At 37.0% G+C, this 20,493-nt stretch overlaps 5 protein-coding genes across 7 annotated transcripts; 2 read left to right on the top strand and 3 right to left on the bottom strand.

The window, feature by feature from the left end:
* Positions 1-96: 96 nt before the first annotated feature.
* On the bottom strand, positions 97-2,090 carry FBX2 (F-box protein 2). Of its 2 annotated transcripts, XM_086571618.1 has the most exons (2): positions 1,639-2,090; positions 97-1,605 (listed from the first exon to the last, which is right to left on the bottom strand). In XM_086571618.1, the coding sequence occupies exons 1-2, from the start codon at positions 1,760-1,762 to the stop codon at positions 215-217; spliced, it is 1,515 nt and encodes a 504-aa protein (XP_086427744.1). In that variant the 5' UTR covers positions 1,763-2,090; the 3' UTR covers positions 97-214. The 2 variants fall into 2 exon arrangements, with proteins under 2 accessions (XP_086427744.1, XP_086427743.1); XM_086571617.1 differs by having other exon boundaries at positions 97-1,992.
* A 2,282-nt stretch (positions 2,091-4,372) lies between these two features.
* LOC147485035 (Leucine-rich repeat (LRR) family protein) lies at positions 4,373-7,005 on the top strand. Its single transcript, XM_086575087.1, has 6 exons — positions 4,373-4,720; positions 5,519-5,590; positions 5,786-5,929; positions 6,302-6,373; positions 6,467-6,538; positions 6,629-7,005. Exons 1-6 carry the CDS (start codon positions 4,488-4,490, stop codon positions 6,699-6,701), a joined length of 666 nt encoding a protein of 221 aa, XP_086431213.1. The 5' UTR covers positions 4,373-4,487; the 3' UTR covers positions 6,702-7,005.
* A 768-nt stretch (positions 7,006-7,773) lies between these two features.
* LOC147485036 (myb family transcription factor RLI1-like) lies at positions 7,774-10,235 on the bottom strand. Of its 2 annotated transcripts, none has more exons than XM_086575084.1 (7): positions 9,873-10,235; positions 9,468-9,685; positions 9,031-9,107; positions 8,912-8,954; positions 8,748-8,805; positions 8,511-8,580; positions 7,774-8,317 (listed from the first exon to the last, which is right to left on the bottom strand). In XM_086575084.1, the coding sequence occupies exons 2-7, from the start codon at positions 9,673-9,675 to the stop codon at positions 7,901-7,903; spliced, it is 873 nt and encodes a 290-aa protein (XP_086431210.1). In that variant the 5' UTR covers positions 9,676-9,685; positions 9,873-10,235; the 3' UTR covers positions 7,774-7,900. The 2 variants fall into 2 exon arrangements, with proteins under 2 accessions (XP_086431210.1, XP_086431211.1); XM_086575085.1 differs by having other exon boundaries at positions 9,468-9,666; positions 9,873-10,208.
* A 1,070-nt stretch (positions 10,236-11,305) lies between these two features.
* LOC147485037 (uncharacterized) lies at positions 11,306-12,427 on the top strand. The gene is made up of 2 exons (XM_086575086.1): positions 11,306-11,522; positions 11,611-12,427. Exons 1-2 carry the CDS (start codon positions 11,332-11,334, stop codon positions 12,200-12,202), a joined length of 783 nt encoding a protein of 260 aa, XP_086431212.1. The 5' UTR covers positions 11,306-11,331; the 3' UTR covers positions 12,203-12,427.
* A 1,097-nt stretch (positions 12,428-13,524) lies between these two features.
* On the bottom strand, positions 13,525-15,518 carry LOC147485038 (protein STRUBBELIG-RECEPTOR FAMILY 2-like). Its single transcript, XM_086571106.1, has 9 exons — positions 15,418-15,518; positions 15,056-15,188; positions 14,889-14,960; positions 14,725-14,790; positions 14,577-14,648; positions 14,415-14,486; positions 13,860-13,931; positions 13,697-13,762; positions 13,525-13,606 (listed from the first exon to the last, which is right to left on the bottom strand). Exons 1-9 carry the CDS (start codon positions 15,425-15,427, stop codon positions 13,525-13,527), a joined length of 645 nt encoding a protein of 214 aa, XP_086427232.1. The 5' UTR covers positions 15,428-15,518.
* Between the last annotated feature and the right edge of the window lie 4,975 nt (positions 15,519-20,493).

Below are 20,493 nucleotides of genomic sequence, written 5' to 3' on the forward strand. Positions count from 1 at the left end.
TCTGATTGCATAAACTATAACACAAATGATCTAATTAACAACCATTTGATTGCTAATATAAAAAAAAAAAACTATATTGAGAAAAGCTTCAAAGACTATCGGCGGAAAGGAAATTATATAAATTCCATGTTCTTAAATTAAAAAAGCACTGTCAATTTACTTATGCTACATAATCAACAATAACTTTTCAAAGCAGTTACTGAGAGAAGGATAGCTACGCCTTCAGCTTTCCACTTACTCCTCGCCTGCTGTGCCAGGCCCTGTCTCCATTCATCTGGTTCTTCTTATTAGCTGCAACTGAACACTGATCAGTACGGCTACCCTTACCATTCATCTCTACTTGGACCTTTCGTCGTCTCATTCGGTTCTCTAAACGTATGCCTCGTAAAGCCTGCACCCTGCGTTCAATTTCTATTGCTTGTGAAAAATTCCAAATCCTAACTACACCTTCCTCCCCACCGCATACGATCCGATCAGAACCAATGTCCACTGAAAACAAATTGCTACCAAAACCATGTAACATCCTCTGTGGAGCCTCCACACTCACTGACTTCGAACGTCGGTTGGATTTCAACAGCCGTCTAATGTCAATCAATGACAGCTTCCCATCACTTGAGGCTGAAATAAGCCAAGGGAACTCAAATGCAAGAGAATGAACAGCTCCTGTGTGCGGACTCCAAGTTGCCACTTTGGAAACATTGAACTTTTCAGAGATCTCAAACATATGAATTGTCCCATCTTCTCCACCAGTGAAAAGTAAATTCCCCGTATGACTTCGGGCCAAAGAACAAGTGTTGCCTACGTGAGCATTCTGAATGGCAGTCAGGAGATTCCCGGTATCAATGTCCCAAACATATACATCGACACCAGCAGTAGTTGCAACAGTAGAGTCTCGAGGAACAAGGCTCCAAACCCAATCATTATGCTTTAGAACATTTATACATTTGAGACTATACCGATCCCATATGCGTAAAGTCATGTCCCATGAACCACTGTAAATCCTAGCCAAATCCAATGCAAGGCATGTTATAGGGCCTTGGTGCTCCCAAAGACGAAACTCGGTAATCTGATCCTGTTGAGCACTCGTAATATCAAACAGATAAGATAGCCCTTCAACCGCTCTCCAACATTGGATAAAGCCATCAGTACCACCAGCCACCAAAAGTTTAGTATCTGCAGCAACGGCCCTGATAGTACACTTCAAGGGTCGAGACGAGGCAACCAACAAACCCTCCTCCATACTCCAAATCCGAATAATCGAATCATAACTACCAGTAACAACCAGCTTGGCAGAAGACAACAGAAACACGGAACGAACTGCTTCTGTATGACCATACAAAACATCAATACTATAACGCCCCATGAACGTCTGACTTCTAAATTCCCTCTCTACAAACAAATCCTTCCATGAACTCTTTGATATCCCGGGGGGCACTCCCCATCGCTCGAAATAAAACTTCTCCCACCCTTGGTGCTCTGATGCAAGTCTTTGAAACAAAGGGGAAACACATGAAACAATCCCAAGCTCTTTGGCATCAAGACATTGTAGAATCTCACCTACCAATGCCGGTGGCAAATCAGTTATCCTACTTCCACCACATTTATCTACTGATAAAAGCTTTCCAAACTCTTCATTACAATTAACAATCCTAATCCCACTCTCCAAATCCAACTCTAAACTAGTTATCAATTTATTAGGCAAATTGGGTTCTAATGAATCAATCACAGAATCTTCTCTTTCATCAAAGCATTCAATATCCATAAAATGAATATGAGGAAGCCTCAAATAATTTCTATGTCCAGAAACCCTAAATACTTATTCACAACAGTTAAAAAAGCTTTTGGGAATAAATAAATTAATAGACCCAAACTGAAAACACTAAATAAAATAAAATAGATTGAAGAGTAATTCAAAGGGACTACCTTTTTTTTTCCTTCCTTCCTTCCTCCCCCCTTCCCTTTTCGAAGAAGAAGAAGACGAAAGACTTTCAAGACAATTTTTTTGTCTGTTTGTGGCAAGCATTTTATAAAAAGAGTTGCACCGTGCTACTATTTACTATCGGCACCCCCCTGACTTTCTAATCTGCGTCAATGCATGTTTTGGTATATATATATATCGGTAATTTAATCGGTTATATTGGATGTATATATTTAACGTTTTTAAAATATATAATAGTATATAATAGTATAATCATATTCTATATGGTGATCCGAGATACAACAAAAAATATTAAATTATCGTAATCACATCTAACTAGCTCAATTTTGAAATACTAGAGATATGACAAACACAAAAATTATGTTAAATATTTAAAAGAATAAGGAGATTAAAAAGCGATAATATTTATTAGAGAGATAATACAATAATTTATATATTTAAATTTCGTTGAGGAAAGAAAAATAAGTAAACTATTAGCTTTGTGTATTGATTGAGTTATATTATTATTAATACGATTTAAAAATTCAATTCGTTAATTTTACATATTTTTTCGGATGGAGAACCGATATTTTCAAAAAATAATTTTTTTTCTCGGTTTAGCGAGAAATCATTCATCTCGGCCCGATTAATAGGTGATTAAATCGGTTCAGTAAGAAAAATTAAAAAATCGGTAAAAACTAATCGGTTTACAAGCAATACGCGATTAATCGGTCGAGATATCCAATATTGATAGCATATCTGCTAGCTAGATAGTAAATTTTATTGTTCATATTTGCATATTCTCTTTTTAAGAGTGATTTAGTTTTTTTTTTTTTTTTTTTGGTAAATAATTTAGTTTCTTTGGGGAATGGGCAAAAATCTTAAGTACATTTTTATTTCTATTGAAACGGTTGGATCATTCCACTTGTATTAATCGTTTATCGTCCATGCGATTTTTAAAAAAAAGTATAAATAGGAGAAGGAACTTCATTTGTTGTATGTCCCTAGTTCTCAATGTAATCTATACATGCCCATCTATAAGATCCAAAATCGTGCACATACAAAGTACGCGGTTACTTGGAATATCATGACCACAAGTCCACAACTGATATGGAAGTCACCCAAACTAGTATAGATATTATTCTAAAAAGAGGGATGTGTATCCACCAATAACATATCAAGCAACCACCAACAACTCAATACCTCATCGCTCAACTTCTTTGACAAGTAGACCAGAACTAAGCCCTTAAGCTGATAGCAACTTCTCATATTTGAATTTTTCGACGCATTTTGTAATTTTATGCAAAAATATTTGTCAATGCCTACCGGCAAATTGTTGATTATCATTAGTTCATTAGTATTACTACATGTATTTTCTTAAATTTGTTGTGAGGGTACCCCATATCTGAATTCTAATGAGAACAAATGTACGATGTTTTAACATTTCGCACATTTCCTAGCTTTGATATTACTACCAAAGGTTAATAGATAAAATCCAATAAAAATAATGCCCCCAAGCGGATCAGACCAACTTATTAGAACATTCTCAATGCAAGTCCATATATTCTCCCTCTTATCACCTCCACGTAGACAGTATGTCTCCTTTTGATGAAAAACAAGGTGAAACTGCCCAATACAAAGGTGAAAAAAAAAAAAGTCTCATACGGAATGTTAGATTTTGTATGGAGGCTTTTGATCGAGACGGAATGTAACATCTCGTCTAGTATTTTGTCTGAAATTAAAAAAAATCGAAAAAATACGCGAGATTTTCATTCCGAAAAAAAAAAAAAACAGACAGAATCCAACGTCCCGTCTGAAATTCACAAGTCAGCCACTATCTCGGTCTTAGGTTTCACCTTGGTTTTGACTTGGGAAAATAGTCACCACATATTCACCTCTGCATTGGACAACGATTTTGAACCAAAAGTGGTGACTATTTTCACAAACCCCCAAAACCACCTGCATTGGGAATGCTCTTAGGCTGGGTACAATGGCTCCCCATTCCCTCAAAAGTGGGGAGTGGCGGTGGTTTTTGCTCCTTATCTCCATAATACTTTTTATATATAGAGAGTAATATTGAGGAATAGAAAGTGCATTCCACGCGAGTTGAAATGGCGTGGTTTGTAAAAACCCAAACGGCGCCACTTCACGGAATGCATTTTTCAATTTCATACCGCGCCATTTGAAGTGGCGTGGTTTGTAAAATCCCAAACGGAGCCACTTGAAGTGGCGCGGAATATATTTTTTAAAAAAATTCCGCGCTGGTCGAAGTGGCGTAGAATGGTCCGAACCATTGGACACCAAAATTGACTCTCCATCCTCAAAACACTATCTTTTTGTGTAATGGAAATAGAGGGTGATGCACCAGTGGACTCGGCCTTAGGTATTGGGAGTGGGTAAGTGGGGTTGGCACCCATTGACTGGTGATTACTACCCACTGACTTTGACTACTGAATTTTCATTTAAAAAACCACACGCACACCCCACAACACACTACACCTCAATTTTTCTATTTCTCTCTCCTCATTTCATTTCTACTGAATAATAATACAAACCCTAAGAAAAGACGATGCTGGCGATGGGGGTAACCGAAATTACCAAAATATCCCTCTTCACAGCTACGCTCTCATTTCTTCTCCTTGTTCCATTTTCATCTTCAAATTCAGAAGGAGATGCTTTATACACTTTGAGGAGAAGCTTAACTGATCCAGATAACGTTCTTCAAAGCTGGGATCCAACTCTTGTTAATCCTTGTACTTGGTTTCACATCACTTGTGATCAAGATAATCGCGTTACCCGACTGTAAGCCACTCCTCTTTTTAACTTGAAATTGAGTCATTCAGTTTGTAATACCTTTAATTTGATGATAAGTTGTGTTTAGACATGATTTTGGATATATTGATGCTCTATGCTGTTAAAGTTTGATTCTTTAAGGTTTTTGTTTGGAAAATGAAACTAATTTTGATGATGGGGTACACATGTTTGGTTCTTTTTTATATCTTTATGTGATGTAAAGTTTAAACTAGTTATGTTTGCATTATTTTGCACTCTTCTTTATGCAGAAACGCATAGACACAAGTGTACTACCACTCATCAGCTTAGCCATTTCTAAGTCATATGTTAGTTATTCGTGACTACTCTTTCCCAACTGAACCAGCAAAAATTTAGCACCAGTATGAGCTAATGCTCAAGATTGGCCCGTGCCACAATTGCGATAGACGCCATTTTCTAAACATTGTTACGTTTGGCTGAAGAGACATGCCCATGAAAAGCACGATAGCCCATCAAAACTTTGAGATTTTAATCATTTTAAGTTGCTCTATGTAACATCAAGATATAATTTATTGAAGAATTGGATTGGATGTTTCTCCATATTAGAATACTCTATTTGCAAAAGTTATGTAGAATTTAATGTCCTCGCATTTTGGATAACATGGGATGAGTGGATAGATGGCTTCTATTAAGAGTAGTCTACTGTGTTTCACCTTGTTTTGTGTTTTACTATAATATAAAGTTTCAAGAAATTGATGTGGAAAGAAAATTCTATGGTTTCTATATTTACAAATAATTGATACAGTTTTCCGTCATACTTCACTGCAGGGACCTAGGTAATTCAAACTTATCTGGCCATCTTGTTCCTGAACTTGGGAAACTCGAACGTCTGCAGTATTTGTAAGTTTTTTTGTTTCACCTTAAACTTACTAGAGATGCTAATGTGACGTGCGACTCTTCCTTTTTTCTTGGCTGTATTGACTCTCGATATCTTGATGCTAATTGTTTGTTTTGTCAGTTTTGGTTATAATAGTTATGTATGTTTTCATAGAAGAGGAGATAGTAACAGTAGTTTTTCATTCTTATCTTATCCAGAGAGCTTTACAGAAACAACATCCAAGGAACAGTCCCAGTTGAGCTTGGTAATTTGAAGAGCCTTATAAGTTTGGACTTGTATAACAACAACATTTCCGGGATCATCCCTCCTGCACTGGGAAAGCTGAAATCCTTAGTGTTCTTGTGAGTTGTATTCACCTGATCTTGTCTTTAATTTGGTTATCGCTGCATATTTTCCTGGATTAAGAAATTGGTGATCTGATAATTCTTGTATAGATTCTGCACACAATTTCGGATCTTGGCACTAGTTTGTCCTTCTGGAATTATGATTTCTAGTGTCTAGTATTACGATGATAGGTGTAGTATGGTGCTTCACTGCTGCTGCTTCGGTTCTTGGTCAAATCTGTCTAATTATTTGAACAAACACATGTGCACGCACTTACTCCTATACAATGTCTGAATGTCTACGTCCTTCAAAATAGTTGTGCTGTTAGGTGATTAATGTATTTCCTTCTCGTAGCTTGTATATCACTAATACTATAACTTAATTGGCAGCCGGCTTAATGACAACCACTTAACTGGGCCAGTCCCAAGGGAGCTTGCTTCCATTTCAAGCCTCAAAGTTGTGTAAGTATAGATACTGTTGAGTATCTTTGGTTGAGTTCTTATATATGCTCGTGCTAGTTCATAAGAAAAAAAATTATTTTACTGTGCTTCCAGAGATGTTTCAAACAACAACTTATGTGGAACAATTCCCACGAGCGGACCGTTTGAACACATCCCTTCAGACAAGTAGGTTCCTTTGCCGTTATATCTTTTACAAACTTCTTCTTCCTCCCCTCTAGTGGGAGATTACTTATTGGTCTTTTTTGTTGGACACAGCTTCGAAAACAACCCTCGGATGGAAGGTCCAGAGTTATTGGGGCTTGCAAGTTATGATACAAACTGCTCGTAATGATGGCGAAGCATCAATTTGCAATATCGCCTTGTGACGTGTGATAATTGGACGGGGATATTTATATTCGTGCAAATATATTGTGTCTCGTGATATATTTAGTAGGTCATAACTATGTGTAAATTGACCAGCATCTATAATATTTGTATCTGTATTTGTATTCACATGTTGTGCTCTGACATAGACATGAATTGTGAAAAAAGTTATGTTTTACTTTTCTGCCTTATAGGCAAAGGATTCTGTTGAGCTAGAAGTGCTCAACAATCTGTTTTGGCACACAATAGTTGACGTATTTTCATTACAATTATGCCAGTGTCAAGTTTACGATAATACTGTACAATTTTACTCTTGGAAAGGCTCACCCTCCTGTTCTGGGAACTGTGCGGCTCATTTACTTTCGCAGATAAAGCTTAAGAGGAACAACAGGATAAGGGCGTGTGAAGTGTTAACCATAGTTGATGAGTTACAATCTAGACCCTCTGCGTTCTGTCTCTTTTCCCTGTCAGATATCCCATGCTTTCCTTGCCCAAGCCTGGTTATAAGCAATTTCCAGTAAGATCTTAAGCTAGGCGGCTAGCAAACTCTTTCTTTGAGTTGGGTTCGAAGACTTCAATCCAGTCAACAAAAATGCAATTCTCAATCAATACCAACGTATCGCAGACGTTCAGTAATGACTGATCCCATTGAATCTAGAATGTCAGCCCAGCAATCATCCACATGCCCATACCAGTGTTGACTGAAACGGAGTGAAACCATTCCAGTGTTGACTGAAACCAAGATATGGGATTGTTTTAAATGTGTGCTATGATATCTATTCTTTTTCGAGATTATAATACTGCTTTCATTATCGGATGAAATTGAAAAAGAAGAAGCATGAAAGAACACACTTTGGTCAAGTTTCGGTGTAATGCCTATTCGACTCGGAGTAAAACCACATGGAACTTGTTTCATTTTTCTACTGCACGATTCTTATCCAGAATTGTGGACTAAGATCTTAGACTTCAAACAATCATTAACCTTTTCAATGCCCTAATACAAAGTTACAAACCAACCCATCTGCAAGAGATAAAGGTTGAAAGAAGATGACAGCTCTGTATTTAATTTCAGTTGCAAGTTGAAAATTAGTGTATAAATTATACAGGCTTAAATTTAACCAATGGTCTCCTAAACACAAGCCAATGAGGGTCTTCGTCAGTCTGCTAAGATGAACTCCCTCCTGGTCCATATGCAGGTCCGACTGCTTGTGAGATTCTCTGGCTGGGTTCTCCATCTTTCCCAATTTTGAATTCGTTCTCCACACCAAAATCAAATCCCACCACATCATTACTATAGAAGTCTCCTTCCCACTGGCCAACGAAATCGGACTTCTTTTCTGTCCTGGAAGGACCTACAGATTCGATGGGTTCAAGCATTCTGTCTTCTACTCTCTGCTTCTTGAGAGGTGGTTGTGGATCCACTATGGTGTTGGGCGGTGGTGGAGATTGCTGTTGTTTGTCCTTGGTAACCTGCTCGGATTCAGATGCTTTGAGTACCCCACCAAGTTTCTGCTGCTCTTCTATTATTTTCTGCAAGTATTTTCCTTGAGCTTCAATTCTCAGCTGTAACTGTCTTTGCACCTGAGATCAGAATAGTCCCATAAATACAATGAAAGAAACCCAACCAGTAAACACTCGTGTAACAGAACTAGCAACAAAATGTTTGCTTATGAAGTCAGTCAGCTAATAGTAGCATATTGTCGTATATCCAAAGAGTGTGAACCTACAATTCATCCTCATCATTCTATAATAACAAGCAAAAGACAATTCAGACCTCAAGCTGTTCATGTAGGCGCTTCTGCACCTCCATCTGCATTCTTAGAGCTTCATTGATTTGTATTCCCCTGTAACACAAAACAATTTCAAATTGGGTACAAAGTCATTCCAAGCCTCAAAGTCTCAAACTTAGTTACAAAACAAACCTTAAGGTTCGCACTGTAATAAGACTAAAAGGGAGACGATGTGACAACTATTGTAAAAACTACATACGTATGAGACCAAAAATACTCACGGGGCAGAATCCATGCTCGAGAGACTATCTCCAGAATCTTTCTTCTCATCTTTCGAACCTACAGAATACATTTTTTACATATTAAGGTCAGCAAAATTCAACATGTCTAGACCCACTGCTAGTAATTAGGCACTGAAATACACAGCGGGAAACAAGGCCCTTACCATCAGCTGGAGATTCCGGCAAGTATTTTGCAAGGCGATATTTCTATACAGAGAATAAAGAACACTAGGTAAGATTAGCTTAAAAAGACAGAAAATTCCAATAATATAGCGGGTAGTACCTGCAAGTGGCTTTTCACATGATAGATAGTTAGTCCAGGTACACCCATCACCCTGAGAACGCCCTTCGGTGTTGCTCCTGAACCACAAACTAATATCAGACACAAGTACTCATTTTCTTTTTAGTTTCTAGAAAAAAATAAAAAATTACAGATTGAAAAGGAAGAACTCAAAACAGTATAACCTCTAAACACATTGTTCTCTGGCAATCAACTTTTACGTATAATATTATTTTCAGATATCAAATCTAGAGGAATAAAATCCAATTTTTAACTAAAACAAAATCCAAGTTACCAATACACACGATTTAAAACAGCCTAACAGAAATAAAAACAATTCTACTTTAAGAACTTAAATTAACACTACTGCATGATGAGCTCGACAGAAAATACACATCAATTATTGTGCACTATTAAAAGCACTACTATAAAATACTCACTATCCGGGCCACCAAGCTGTGTAATAGCGTCCACAAATCGATCATGAAGCTCTGACGTCCACCGCAACCGTTGCTTTCCATTTCCACCAGATGGAGCTGAATCATGTTTTGGGGATTCTACCAAAGCTCCAATATTAGTATGTTGCTCAGTACTATGGGCCTTGTGTGGGACCAAACCCACAGTTGAAAATTTTCTGGCCTGATACATGTTGTACAAACTGCAAGTTTTAGAAACAAGAGATCAAAAAAACATTCTTTATGTCTAATAGGCGACCTTAAAGTATCCAAATTTTGTTGTTTTCAAGTGGTTTCTACTATCACAATCAAAATGCAAGAAGCTGAAATGAAAATTTGCAATATTTACCAAATTGGGAAAGAATGAACGGAAATTAAAGCAACACATACCTTATTAATTGGAAATACTAACCAAAAACCTCAAAACCAATCTTTATCATCATCATGATCATGATCATGAACAAAAAGTATTCCTCTTTAACACCGTACATTCTTTCTTGTCCTTTAAATAGAATTGAAGGGTGATGGGCTGGTTTTTGTATCTCTCTGACAGTCAAAATGGGATGTGATCAAAGCAGGAATCACTGGATGGAATAAATTAGTGTTTGTGGCAGGTGATTCTAATTAATTTTTTTTAAAATTTATGTACAGAAACTACAGAGTCAGAAAGAGAGAGAGATTGAATGTTTGTGATTCAAGGCTTAGCGTGCAATAGACGGCAATTTTCTCTCTCTTCTTCTTTCGGCCTTTGGTATGATATCATACTCATGGGAGTAGGGATGTCCATCTTGCCCGAAACCCGAACAAAAAACCCGCACTGAACCCGACAAAATCCGAACCCAGACCGAAATACATATGATAGAGTTTGGTCACACTCTCTAAACCCGAACCGATCTGATAATTTAGCCCTAAACCCGTTAAAAGGGTTAAAAAGTTTGAAACCAAAAACCAAAATCGAACCCCAAATCCGGTTTCAATTGCATACTACTAATCTTATATAAAAAACCCACACCGAACCCGAACCCAAACCGAAATACATAGGATGGGGTTTGGTCACACTCTTTAAACCCGAGCCCGACCCGATAGTTTAGCCCTAAACTTGTTAAAAGGCTAAAAAACCCGAAACCGAACCGGATTGAAATGAACCCCAAATCCGATTTCAATTGCATACTACTAATCTCATATAAAAAATAATGAGATAGATAAATATTTAGATTATGATCTCATTCATGTTTACAATGATGAGTTATTTAATATATTGGATTATGGAAAAAATTTATGTTGGGATTTTTAATTTTTTCAGTTATTGCACGTGATCATATGTCTATAATTTATTTCGAAGTTTATATATTTTTAAATCATATAAAATAATTATGTCCGAATATAAGTGATAATTACTTTCTAAGTTCATGATAAGTTTTATTTTGTTTGAAGGATGGGTGGATAGCCGAAGAAGAAATAAAATGTAAATATATATTTCAAATAAAATTTTTTATTGTCTTATTTATTCATTTATATCGGGTTTTATCCTACCTAAAACCCGAACCCGAGCTCGATGGGTATCCGAAATATAGGAATAGGTAGGATTTGGTCACACTTCTCAACAAAATACCCGACTCTAAACCCCGACCCGCTGAAAACCAGTATGGATCCGGGTAACTCGATACCCAAAACCCGAAAAATCGGATTCGGGCCGGGTCGGGTACCCATTTGGACATCACTAACTGGGAGTATGTTCACCATTCTATTTCCTAGACATATGGGCCGTAAAAGCTCAAGCCCGGCCCAGTTGACATCTCTCCTTCTAAAACCCTGACTGTGACTAAAAAGTAAAAACCCTGTTCTTCCAATGGCTTCATCTTTTCTCAGAAACACAAATTCAAAGCGTCTCCTAACATCCTTCTATCCCATCTTCCAAGGAAGAGGATCAATTACCAGTCCAATTCGTCATTTCTCAATCGATGAATCAACCTCTCCAAATAACAACTCCTCAAATGTTCAGTCATGGTGGAAATCATTCATTCCCTCATTCACAGGAATGTAAGTCACTACATGAATCTCTTTTATTAATTTAGTATATGTCTATTTATTCTTCCTAGTTATAACTTATTTTGAAATTTTGCAACAGTTTCACCAACCCGTTATCGATCTTGTCTTCCCAATCGCTCTCGACTTCGGCTGCTAACAGTGAGTTGGACAATGAGGCTAGTGAGGCTACTAACAGTGAGTTGGAGAGTGAGGAAGATAAGAAGAAGGCTAAGAGGGAAGTGGATGTTGAGGTGGTGAAAAGATTTTGTAGCTGGTTTACTCGATATTCTTCGCCTATGGGTTTTCAAGTCAGTGCAGTCTACTATGGAGTTAGCGTCGTGCATTATTTGAACGATGAAGTTGCGTTAAAAGATGCAGTTCGTAAAGCCATTATCGACGACTGTGCTAGTCATAACTTGAAGTTTGTTCGTCTAGGGGGAGAACCAAGTGTGGATTGGATTGTCAAGGATAGAACCCAGTTAGATGAGAAAGCATGGGATGTTGTTGTGTCTGTTTGCATCGACGATCTTTCTGAAGAGGATTTGCAAAGAATTAGGGAGAAGGGTGTCAGGAATCTCATTTGGCTTATTATTTGCAAAGAGGGGTTGTCTAAATCACATGCTCTCTGTGATGGTAAGTTTATGACAATGATTCATCCTCAATCATGCTTTTTTAAAGAAGTGTCAGATTGACGTCTGTGTTTTGTGTACCCCGAGCATTTGGAGGCAGATTGGCAGACTACGCAGTAGATTAGGCAAAATGTAACCATCTGAAGACAGTTTATTTTACTATTTTAAAGGAGATTCTAGTGCGTTGTTCATAGTTTGTATTTTGTAATACACTTGTGGATTATACCCGTTAATATGGCTCCACCAGAAGATAGGAGGATCTATATATTATGCCTGATTTTCCTACTACTCGAAGCGTGCTTACTTTGGTGGTATTTGCCCTGCAATTAATTTTCTCTTCATGTCCATAGTTAATACAGTGAACGAAGCTAACTTATTTGGAATTGTTCTTCACAAAATGTTGTGAACTTACTTTGAACTTCCTTCGGTAACAGCAAATTGCTCTGTTGTCTCTAGTTGATAGAACTTCGGAGTTCTCATCATAGTTGCTAGCTTCAGAAACATTTTCTGATAAATGTTGTTACCAGCTCTAAATTAAAGCATTCAGATTTGCTGGTATTATGACAAAGGAAGTGAGTATAATGATCATTCCTAACTCTCTAAGTTCATGCCTGCTAATAACCGACCTCGTTTAAATGGTTATAATAAATGGGTTCTGGAAGAACTAACAAAATCATCAACAGAAAAATGTATTTTCGGTAATAATATTATCAAGAAACTCAAATTACAAAAGCATGTATGAAATTAAATTGGTGTTCTCCCTGAAAACAACATTATATTGACATGACACTGCCATTGAACAAACAGACGGTGAAACAGATTGTTTTCTCACAAAAATTGTTGTACAAAAGAGGCATAGCTAGTAGGATTATTGGATCACAATCAGTATTAGTTGTTTGAAGAGACAAATCAAAAGGACTAATTATCAATGCCATAGCTCAGAGCTCAAGAGATTCCACAATCAAAACTCCTATCGTTCGGGGAGCTCAAGAGATTCCACAATCTCGGACATTGTTGGCCTGAACTCTGGCTTCTGTTGGCATTGCACAACAACAAAATATCATATGCATGTTGATATGCTAATTTAAAACAATATTATAAAGTAATGCAACCGTAAATGCATATCGGCAAATACATATAAAAGGTGTTTGAATATTTGATTGATCCTTCATCATCCATATGTGGAGGCCATCATAGAAACAATGTCAAGCAAACCAAGCAGAGGGATATTGGAGGAGAACATTGGTCTAGTTGTTGGATCAACTAACAACTTCTAAACAGGTGGTTGTATTATACAAGATGAAGCCCATTGAAAGAAAGAATAACTAAAGAAGAATATGAACAATGAACTATATTGAAAGATAATAGTGAAAAACACTTTAGAATCAGAAAAATGATACACAAAACAAGTTCACATGTTGAAATTGCGTTGGAATAACACCACTAAAGCTATTGTTTTGGATGTTACTGACAAATACAACACATTTTGAGTCAGAAATTTAATAGAAGCACCGACAGTGGGTAGTAAAATGCAGTGTGTTTCCGTGTAGCACATACAGATCAATAAGCTGGAGGTTCGCTAGGAAAATAACTGAGCCAGTGAATTCGTTATTCTGCAAGTACCTGCAATACTGTCCACAGTAAGAACCAGAAATACAAACACTACAATAATGCCTCGTTAAAGGAACTAATTAGTTATTGGTATAAGTATATGACTCACAAGCCAGTGAGATTCATTAAATTCTGAAATGAGCTAGGGAGATCTCCAGTGAAACTGTTGTATGACAGATCCCTGAAATGAGATAGCGATAAATTAAACTAGTATGAATAACTGCTCACTTGTAAATATGGAAGAGATAGATGGAACAAAGCGACATATAAATTGTAAAAGGCCCAAAACTGGTATTAATGGACTACCTGAAATGGCAGACACAGACCTAAGCTTGATAATTAACTTATGTAGGACTACTTTAAATACATTAATCAGCAGCTCCTAAGACTTTGTGATCCAAAATTTATAACTGACAGTAAAACATCTACCTGTAAATATTATTCGAAAGTTTTTTATATATAATATATTCCCAAACATAGAGATTACAGACATGAAAAGAGAGTATAAAAAAGAATGAGAATACACAGCTCAAAGTTTATACTGACACTTAGCCAATACAAACACCAAGGAAACATGTAAGTCTTTCAAACAATTTATTAATGATTTTTACGCAAACTATTCAAGTTCGTCTATGAGCAAAAAATAAGACATAAAAATTCATACATTTGTTTTAGATTCTGCAAACCAGTGAATATATTGCCAATTGGCCCAGACAAGGAATTGTGGCTGATATTCCTGTGCACAAACAACAGAAATTGTGACTTGGGTGTTCACAAACTAAAACAGATATGCGATATATCTAAACATTAAGGATTAATAACTCACAGATGACGCAGATGTTTCATGAATGATAAGGAGTCTGGTATGTTCACGGTGAAATTGTTGCAAGAAAAATCTCTGCATTTGTGTAGGCATTAGTTAGTTTAGTAGCAAAAGTCCCAATTTATACGGGACAGAATCACTGAAAACTTACAATTGTGTTGCATTGGGAGGTAAGAAGTAAGGTATTCCACCCTGTATGTGGTTGGAGCTAACATCCCTATATATAGAAAATCCAGAGATAGACAAATATAATTATCTGTACAACTTAGGATCCACTCAAAGTTAATTTTGAAAGATTCTGGTGAAGACACTTACAGCTGCTTTAAACTTAATAGATTGCCAAGTTGCCCACCAAGGTATCCACCAATGTCAAGTCCACTAAGCTGACTGGTTTCGGAAGAGATGAGGAGGTATGAGTTCAAATTATCGGCAAAAAGAGATGAAAGGCACACTCGAAAACACAGAGAGGGCTTATAAATTACATGTATATAATAGAAGACCCAGAACATGATATTCCTTTCCATGGCTCCTCACAAGGATCACCTCCATCTGATTTCCACCCTATTAGCTGTGAAGGGTAATTCAAAGTTTTGTACAGATCTTGAACAGCTGCAACTGCAAGAAGTTCACGTGTAGAAATAAATTTTACAGAATTTCAAAAACAGCTTTTGTCATTCTAAGTGTATAACATAACAATACAATAGTTCCGGAATGGCTAACATTTTAACCGAAACTAAAAAAAAATCACATTTTCGTCATTTTCATTTAGAAGATAAAATGGTCATTTTTCCAATAAAATTCAAGTAAAAGATCAGCTGGCTCATGATTAAGTAGCCAAACACACCCAAGATCATAGAACTCAGTCTAACTACAAAGAATCAAAGCTCAAAAGTTCTAAAGATATCAATCAATAACAAGATTTCACCTTATTTCAACAATTCATTAAAAAAAAAACTCGATAGACTACATCGTTCTTGATTTCATGAAATAAAAAACAAGAAACATCAAAATAGAAGAATCAAATTAAAAATTACTTGTTTGATTCTTCTATCTTGATGTTTCTTGTTTTTTATTTCATGAAATCAAGAACGATAGTAGTCTATCAAGTTTTTTTTTTTTAATGAATTGTTGAAATAAGGTGAAATCTTGTTATTGATTGCTATCTTTGATTCTTCTATCTTGATATTTCTTGTTTTTTATTTCATAAAATAAAAAACGATGCTAATTTTCTCGGTGCTGTTGTTTGTTATGACCTAGTTTTGTAATTCCTTACATAATGATAATGATGCTCACTGAATACTTTTGTGTTTTCGTGATTTTTTTTCACCGACCCATGAACACCCCTAATCTTGCCCCGTAAACAAAATAGATTTTTTGGAGTGTTATTTATAGGTTCAGTAATCACGTGACATACGTTTTTGATCACGCGATACGTTTTTGAGACGTGGAAATGGTGATTTGATGTTAGGGAGAGAGTAACAATATCATAACAATATGTAACAATATGCTCTGTTTGGTTCGGTGTACCGACTTGCAAATGACAAATAGTTGCAACTGGCATGTGATTGTATTGCATCTGTTTGTGTTTGGTTTAAGCTACAAACACAGGTGCCTCCACTTCCCTCTTTTTGTTACATTTAGTTTAAGCTACAAAGCAAACCTCTTGTTGTTACATTTAGTTTAAGCTACAAAGCAAACTGTAGTGTATATTTATACCATGTAGTTACTCTGACATTGAAGTAAATCTGACCCCTTCCCCAACACCAAGTTCCCTTGTTCACAAAATAGTAAAATACATTAACAATTGAAAGTTTGCAATAAGTTTTTTTTGGATAGTTGGATCTCTTATTCCCTAATCCCATTTCATCCCCTTTTCTCCGGTGAAGGTGGGAATTGAACCCAAGACCATGGCCCAACCTCCCAAGGTTTGGCCAGTAGGCCACTGGGCACCTTCTTACTCCACATGTTTATAAAATGAGATTTCACAATGACCAGGAACATGATATGTTCCACCCTTTTATTAGTGGGATGATACTTCAACAAAGACAGGTTTTGCCATCTTTTATAGTTCGGAATAAGGCTACCATAATTCTTGACTGCCAATCGGCCAAAAATAAATGGAAGCTTCAGCGTCTAATATTTATAAGTTCAAAAGGCATGTGCATGTCTAGAGATAGTTCAAAGCTTCCAATTAAAGACGTTATATCTAAATTAGATTTATTACAAGAGTTATTATTTTGTTCAACATTAAAAGAGTATGTCCTCTATACTAAGACTAAATATGAGAAGACCCTGCCATAAAGAGATGGTCTTGTCCTCATTATCAATAATCTCAATCATTTCACTCAAATCTTGACATACCTGGATACTATCCTTCCCTACCCAAATCGACAGGTAGTAATCTTCCTTTCTATCACTTGAGTGGTACGTATAGAGGACAATATAACAATCCCCACTGTAAAATTTACCCACGTCCTCTTTGGTTATTGGGGTCTTGGCACTTCCATTAATGCCATTGAAAATGCACCAGTTCTCTTGTGAAGTTCTACAGACTGAAAAAGAATAGCATATAAGAACAGAAGTTCAGCTTATAATAATAAACCGAAGAGAATAGATGACTAAAAGCAATATAACCACATGAAAACCATAACAATTGAACAATAATCGTTTATTTGAACGAAAGCTAGTGATTGCGGGTTGTGGGAGTAGCAAGGGCTCTAGGTTGTGAGAAGATAACTTTTCAAACAAATCGTGGAAAAATTCCCATAGTTGTTATGCTAGATGCCTTTTGCTTAAAGGGGCCTAGCAGGAAGTTGCTTTCCAAACGCAAGCTCCATGTGCATGATGGGTAAAGTGTAAGGTTGCATGTAAGGTTGCATAAACACTTCTAAATTCACCTTCTTCTAAACCAACACAATACCGTTTCAGAAAACCCAGCCTCCTGAATTGACGAGCTTCAAAAAACCGCCATCTCTAAAACAACAACTCAGTAGGAGCTGTTTAACAACAATCAATGATTTCCGCTGCCATTGCTAATGACTGTTGGCTTGTCTGGTCCATGATAACTGACCACCACCCATGGCAACAGCGGCCTGTGCACAACATTCCAATGCCATTGCCAGATTAGCGGAGCGTAAGTATGCCGCACCATACTGCCGAATTAAATCGCAACTTCCGCAAAGGCATCCATCACTCCTAACTTGGGGCAGACCCGGCACCTTCCATAAGTACTCCATAGTCTGCTAGGACGATTGAAATGTGGACGGAATCAATATCAAATCCTTCATCTCTGGTTTCCTTCGATAAGTACAGGATTGCTGGCAGCAATTGGATGCTCAGCAGCAAGACATGGGTACACCAAAGGGTCCTTGCCATTTTTTGTGTAATATGAAAGCTCAAACTTACGTAAGTAAACCTGCAGGTCGTCTAAAGTATATGGTACCATACCCTCATCCAGGACAAAGGATCCTCCACCTTGACTGTCTCGTACCGGTGCCAATTTGAACCACAGGAAATCCTCTATGGTATTGAAAAGTGTTGCTATATCCCCAAGTAGTCGATCAATCTGTCTACGATAACCAGATACTATAGTATAAAGTAGCAACTTTTTCTTGTCATACCCAGATCAACCCACTCGATCACCCATCCTTAACATCTTTTCACACTCTTCTAAAGCAGTAGCTGGAGTCTCTGCCGACACCATACCTCCAGATGTAATCCACTCAGAAAGCTGCAAAAGAGGGTACCACTCAATATACAAATTCAAGGGCATTCAGGTAAAAGTAATAAACTAACAGTACCTGAGGAGCAAATTGTTGTGAAACACAAGATGACAGAACAACATACCTTGCTTCGTCGTAATAGCCAGTTCTCAAGCAAAAATAAATCTGTAAATAAGTTGAATGAGTTAGTTTAGTAGCATGCTTTTAATCAAGCCCGGATAGAGAATTAACAAAAAAGTAACAAAGTGATAGAAGGGTGATTAATTGTTAAGAAAAATCTGTGGCACATTTCTGCTATGTATTCAAACTCCAATAAAATCTTCATAAGCAACTCTGTTGAGTACTCGGGTTATCTGGTATTTAGAAATATACTTCGATCCTGAGTTTGAAGATACAACAGGAAAAGAAGATGCACAAACAGTGATAAGGCGATTCTCCAGAAAGATGTCTCTATCAGTCATACCAAGCATTGTACCTGTTTCAGATGTAGAACTAATAGGACTCTTAGAATTGTTCTTTTTTGGATTGTGTGTTGGTATCTTTGAAGCCTTCCTGCCCCCTTTGTTATTCACCTCCCATCCAGCATCGACTTCTGACTTGACGCAGCTTCTTCTTCATCGGCCTTATCTTAATCATAATATTGGACGGAAACCAAGTTGGTATCGAATTCGGTGGTGTCATCTTATAAATACAATACGTGGATACAAATACAACTACGTACTAAACCGATCTTGAAAACGGGTTTCCTCCATTGTTTTTTATCCCTCGTGATTCGCAACATCATCACAACTCATATAGAAAAGTTTTTTTTTACTATTGGTTTTGGTGTGTGAATTTGGAGTCTTTAGCTGGTTCAAAACATGTTGATCACCAACAAAATATTAAGTCGGGCACTTACTTCTTGCTATAATTTTTTTTCTACTAATGAAGAAAAGAGTTTACCAGATGATATCATCTTTCGAGAGATACTCACCCGCCTACCAGCCAACAGTCTTTATAAATTTAGGGGTGTGTCTAAGCATTGGAAGAGAACAATTTCTGAACTATGGTTTGCGAATCTCCGCTTCCATCAATGGAAGTCTCTTCCGCGTGGATTCATCAAGTATGACAAGACTACATCAACATTCTACTTTTACAACGATATTACTGGAGAGAGATTTGACACGAAATTATGGGACATGGTGGATGGGAATTTCTTGAAACCAGTAAGCTGTTGTGATGGTTTGGTTCTTGTTCAGGCTAGTGACACGAAACATGACCTTGGTGGTAATCACTCTTACTATGTTGTCAACCCGGTCATTCGCTCTTCTACCAAGATACCTTGTCCCCCAAAGGAGAACGATGATTTTTTGATTATTTTCGACTAGTCTTTGACGAAACTAAACACCAATATAAGATTTTTGTTTGGTGTGAAAAATATGATAGTGATGAAGATGATGATGATTATTACGATGAAGATGATTATTCTGATGATGAGGAGGAGGAGGAGGAAGAGGATGAGGATGAAGAAGACGAAGTGAGAAACATTGTATCATTGTTTGAGTACTATATGGATAAAGTAGGGAAATATCTCATTGAGACATTCGATGATGATGATGATGATGATGATGATGATGATGATGATGATGATGATGATGATGATGATGATGATGATGAGGATAATGTTCCTACTAAGGGTCATACATTTTACCGAGGTGTTCATTATCATGAGCTATTAGTGTTCACTTTAGGTGGTACATGCAACGAAAAAGCATCTTGGAGGGAGTTGAGACTGCCAGAGCGTTGTCCGGCTGGATTTAAACCTGTGGTATATAACAGAAAAGTGTATTGGATTTCGTATCTTAAAAGTCTCGAAAGACATATGATCCTCTCAGTAGACATTGCAAGTGAGAAGTTTGAAGAAATTGAAATTCCAAACCTTGGCAATGTTGATACAACTTCGGGGTTTAGCTTAATGAGTTTGAGGTTGAGCTTAAAGTTAATGGTGATTGGGAGATCTTTGTACCTTGTATGTGGTTCTCTTGATTTCCATTGTTACATCATATGGATTTTAGAAGACGTAGAGAAACGAATATGGACTAAGCTTCACCAAAAGAAATATGAGTTGAATCATGATTCTTGTGCTTGCAGCTCCGACTCCGACTATACTATGGTTCATGGTTCTCAAGAATCAGCCTTAAGTGAAATAGAGTCTCAAG

This window comes from Coptis chinensis, chromosome 7 (genome assembly GCF_015680905.1).
Source record: "Coptis chinensis isolate HL-2020 chromosome 7, ASM1568090v1, whole genome shotgun sequence".
Classification (NCBI taxonomy): Eukaryota; Viridiplantae; Streptophyta; class Magnoliopsida; order Ranunculales; family Ranunculaceae; genus Coptis; species Coptis chinensis.

Coding starts and splice junctions, on each gene's coding strand:
- FBX2 (XM_086571617.1), bottom strand. CDS start 1,762: ATGGATATTGAATGCTTTGATGAAAGAGAAGATTCTGTGATTGATTCA.
- LOC147485035 (XM_086575087.1), top strand. CDS start 4,488: ATGCTGGCGATGGGGGTAACCGAAATTACCAAAATATCCCTCTTCACA. Junction 4,721..5,518: donor GATAATCGCGTTACCCGACT/GTAAGCCACTCC, acceptor ACTTCACTGCAG/GGACCTAGGTAATTCAAACT. Junction 6,539..6,628: donor GAACACATCCCTTCAGACAA/GTAGGTTCCTTT, acceptor TGTTGGACACAG/CTTCGAAAACAACCCTCGGA.
- LOC147485036 (XM_086575084.1), bottom strand. CDS start 9,675: ATGTATCAGGCCAGAAAATTTTCAACTGTGGGTTTGGTCCCACACAAG. Junction 8,955..9,030: donor ATGTGAAAAGCCACTTGCAG/GTACTACCCGCT, acceptor TTCTCTGTATAG/AAATATCGCCTTGCAAAATA. Junction 8,806..8,911: donor GCCGGAATCTCCAGCTGATG/GTAAGGGCCTTG, acceptor TGTATTCTGTAG/GTTCGAAAGATGAGAAGAAA.
- LOC147485037 (XM_086575086.1), top strand. CDS start 11,332: ATGGCTTCATCTTTTCTCAGAAACACAAATTCAAAGCGTCTCCTAACA. Junction 11,523..11,610: donor ATTCCCTCATTCACAGGAAT/GTAAGTCACTAC, acceptor ATTTTGCAACAG/TTTCACCAACCCGTTATCGA.
- LOC147485038 (XM_086571106.1), bottom strand. Junction 14,791..14,888: donor CTATTAAGTTTAAAGCAGCT/GTAAGTGTCTTC, acceptor TTCTATATATAG/GGATGTTAGCTCCAACCACA. Junction 14,649..14,724: donor CCTCCCAATGCAACACAATT/GTAAGTTTTCAG, acceptor ACACAAATGCAG/AGATTTTTCTTGCAACAATT.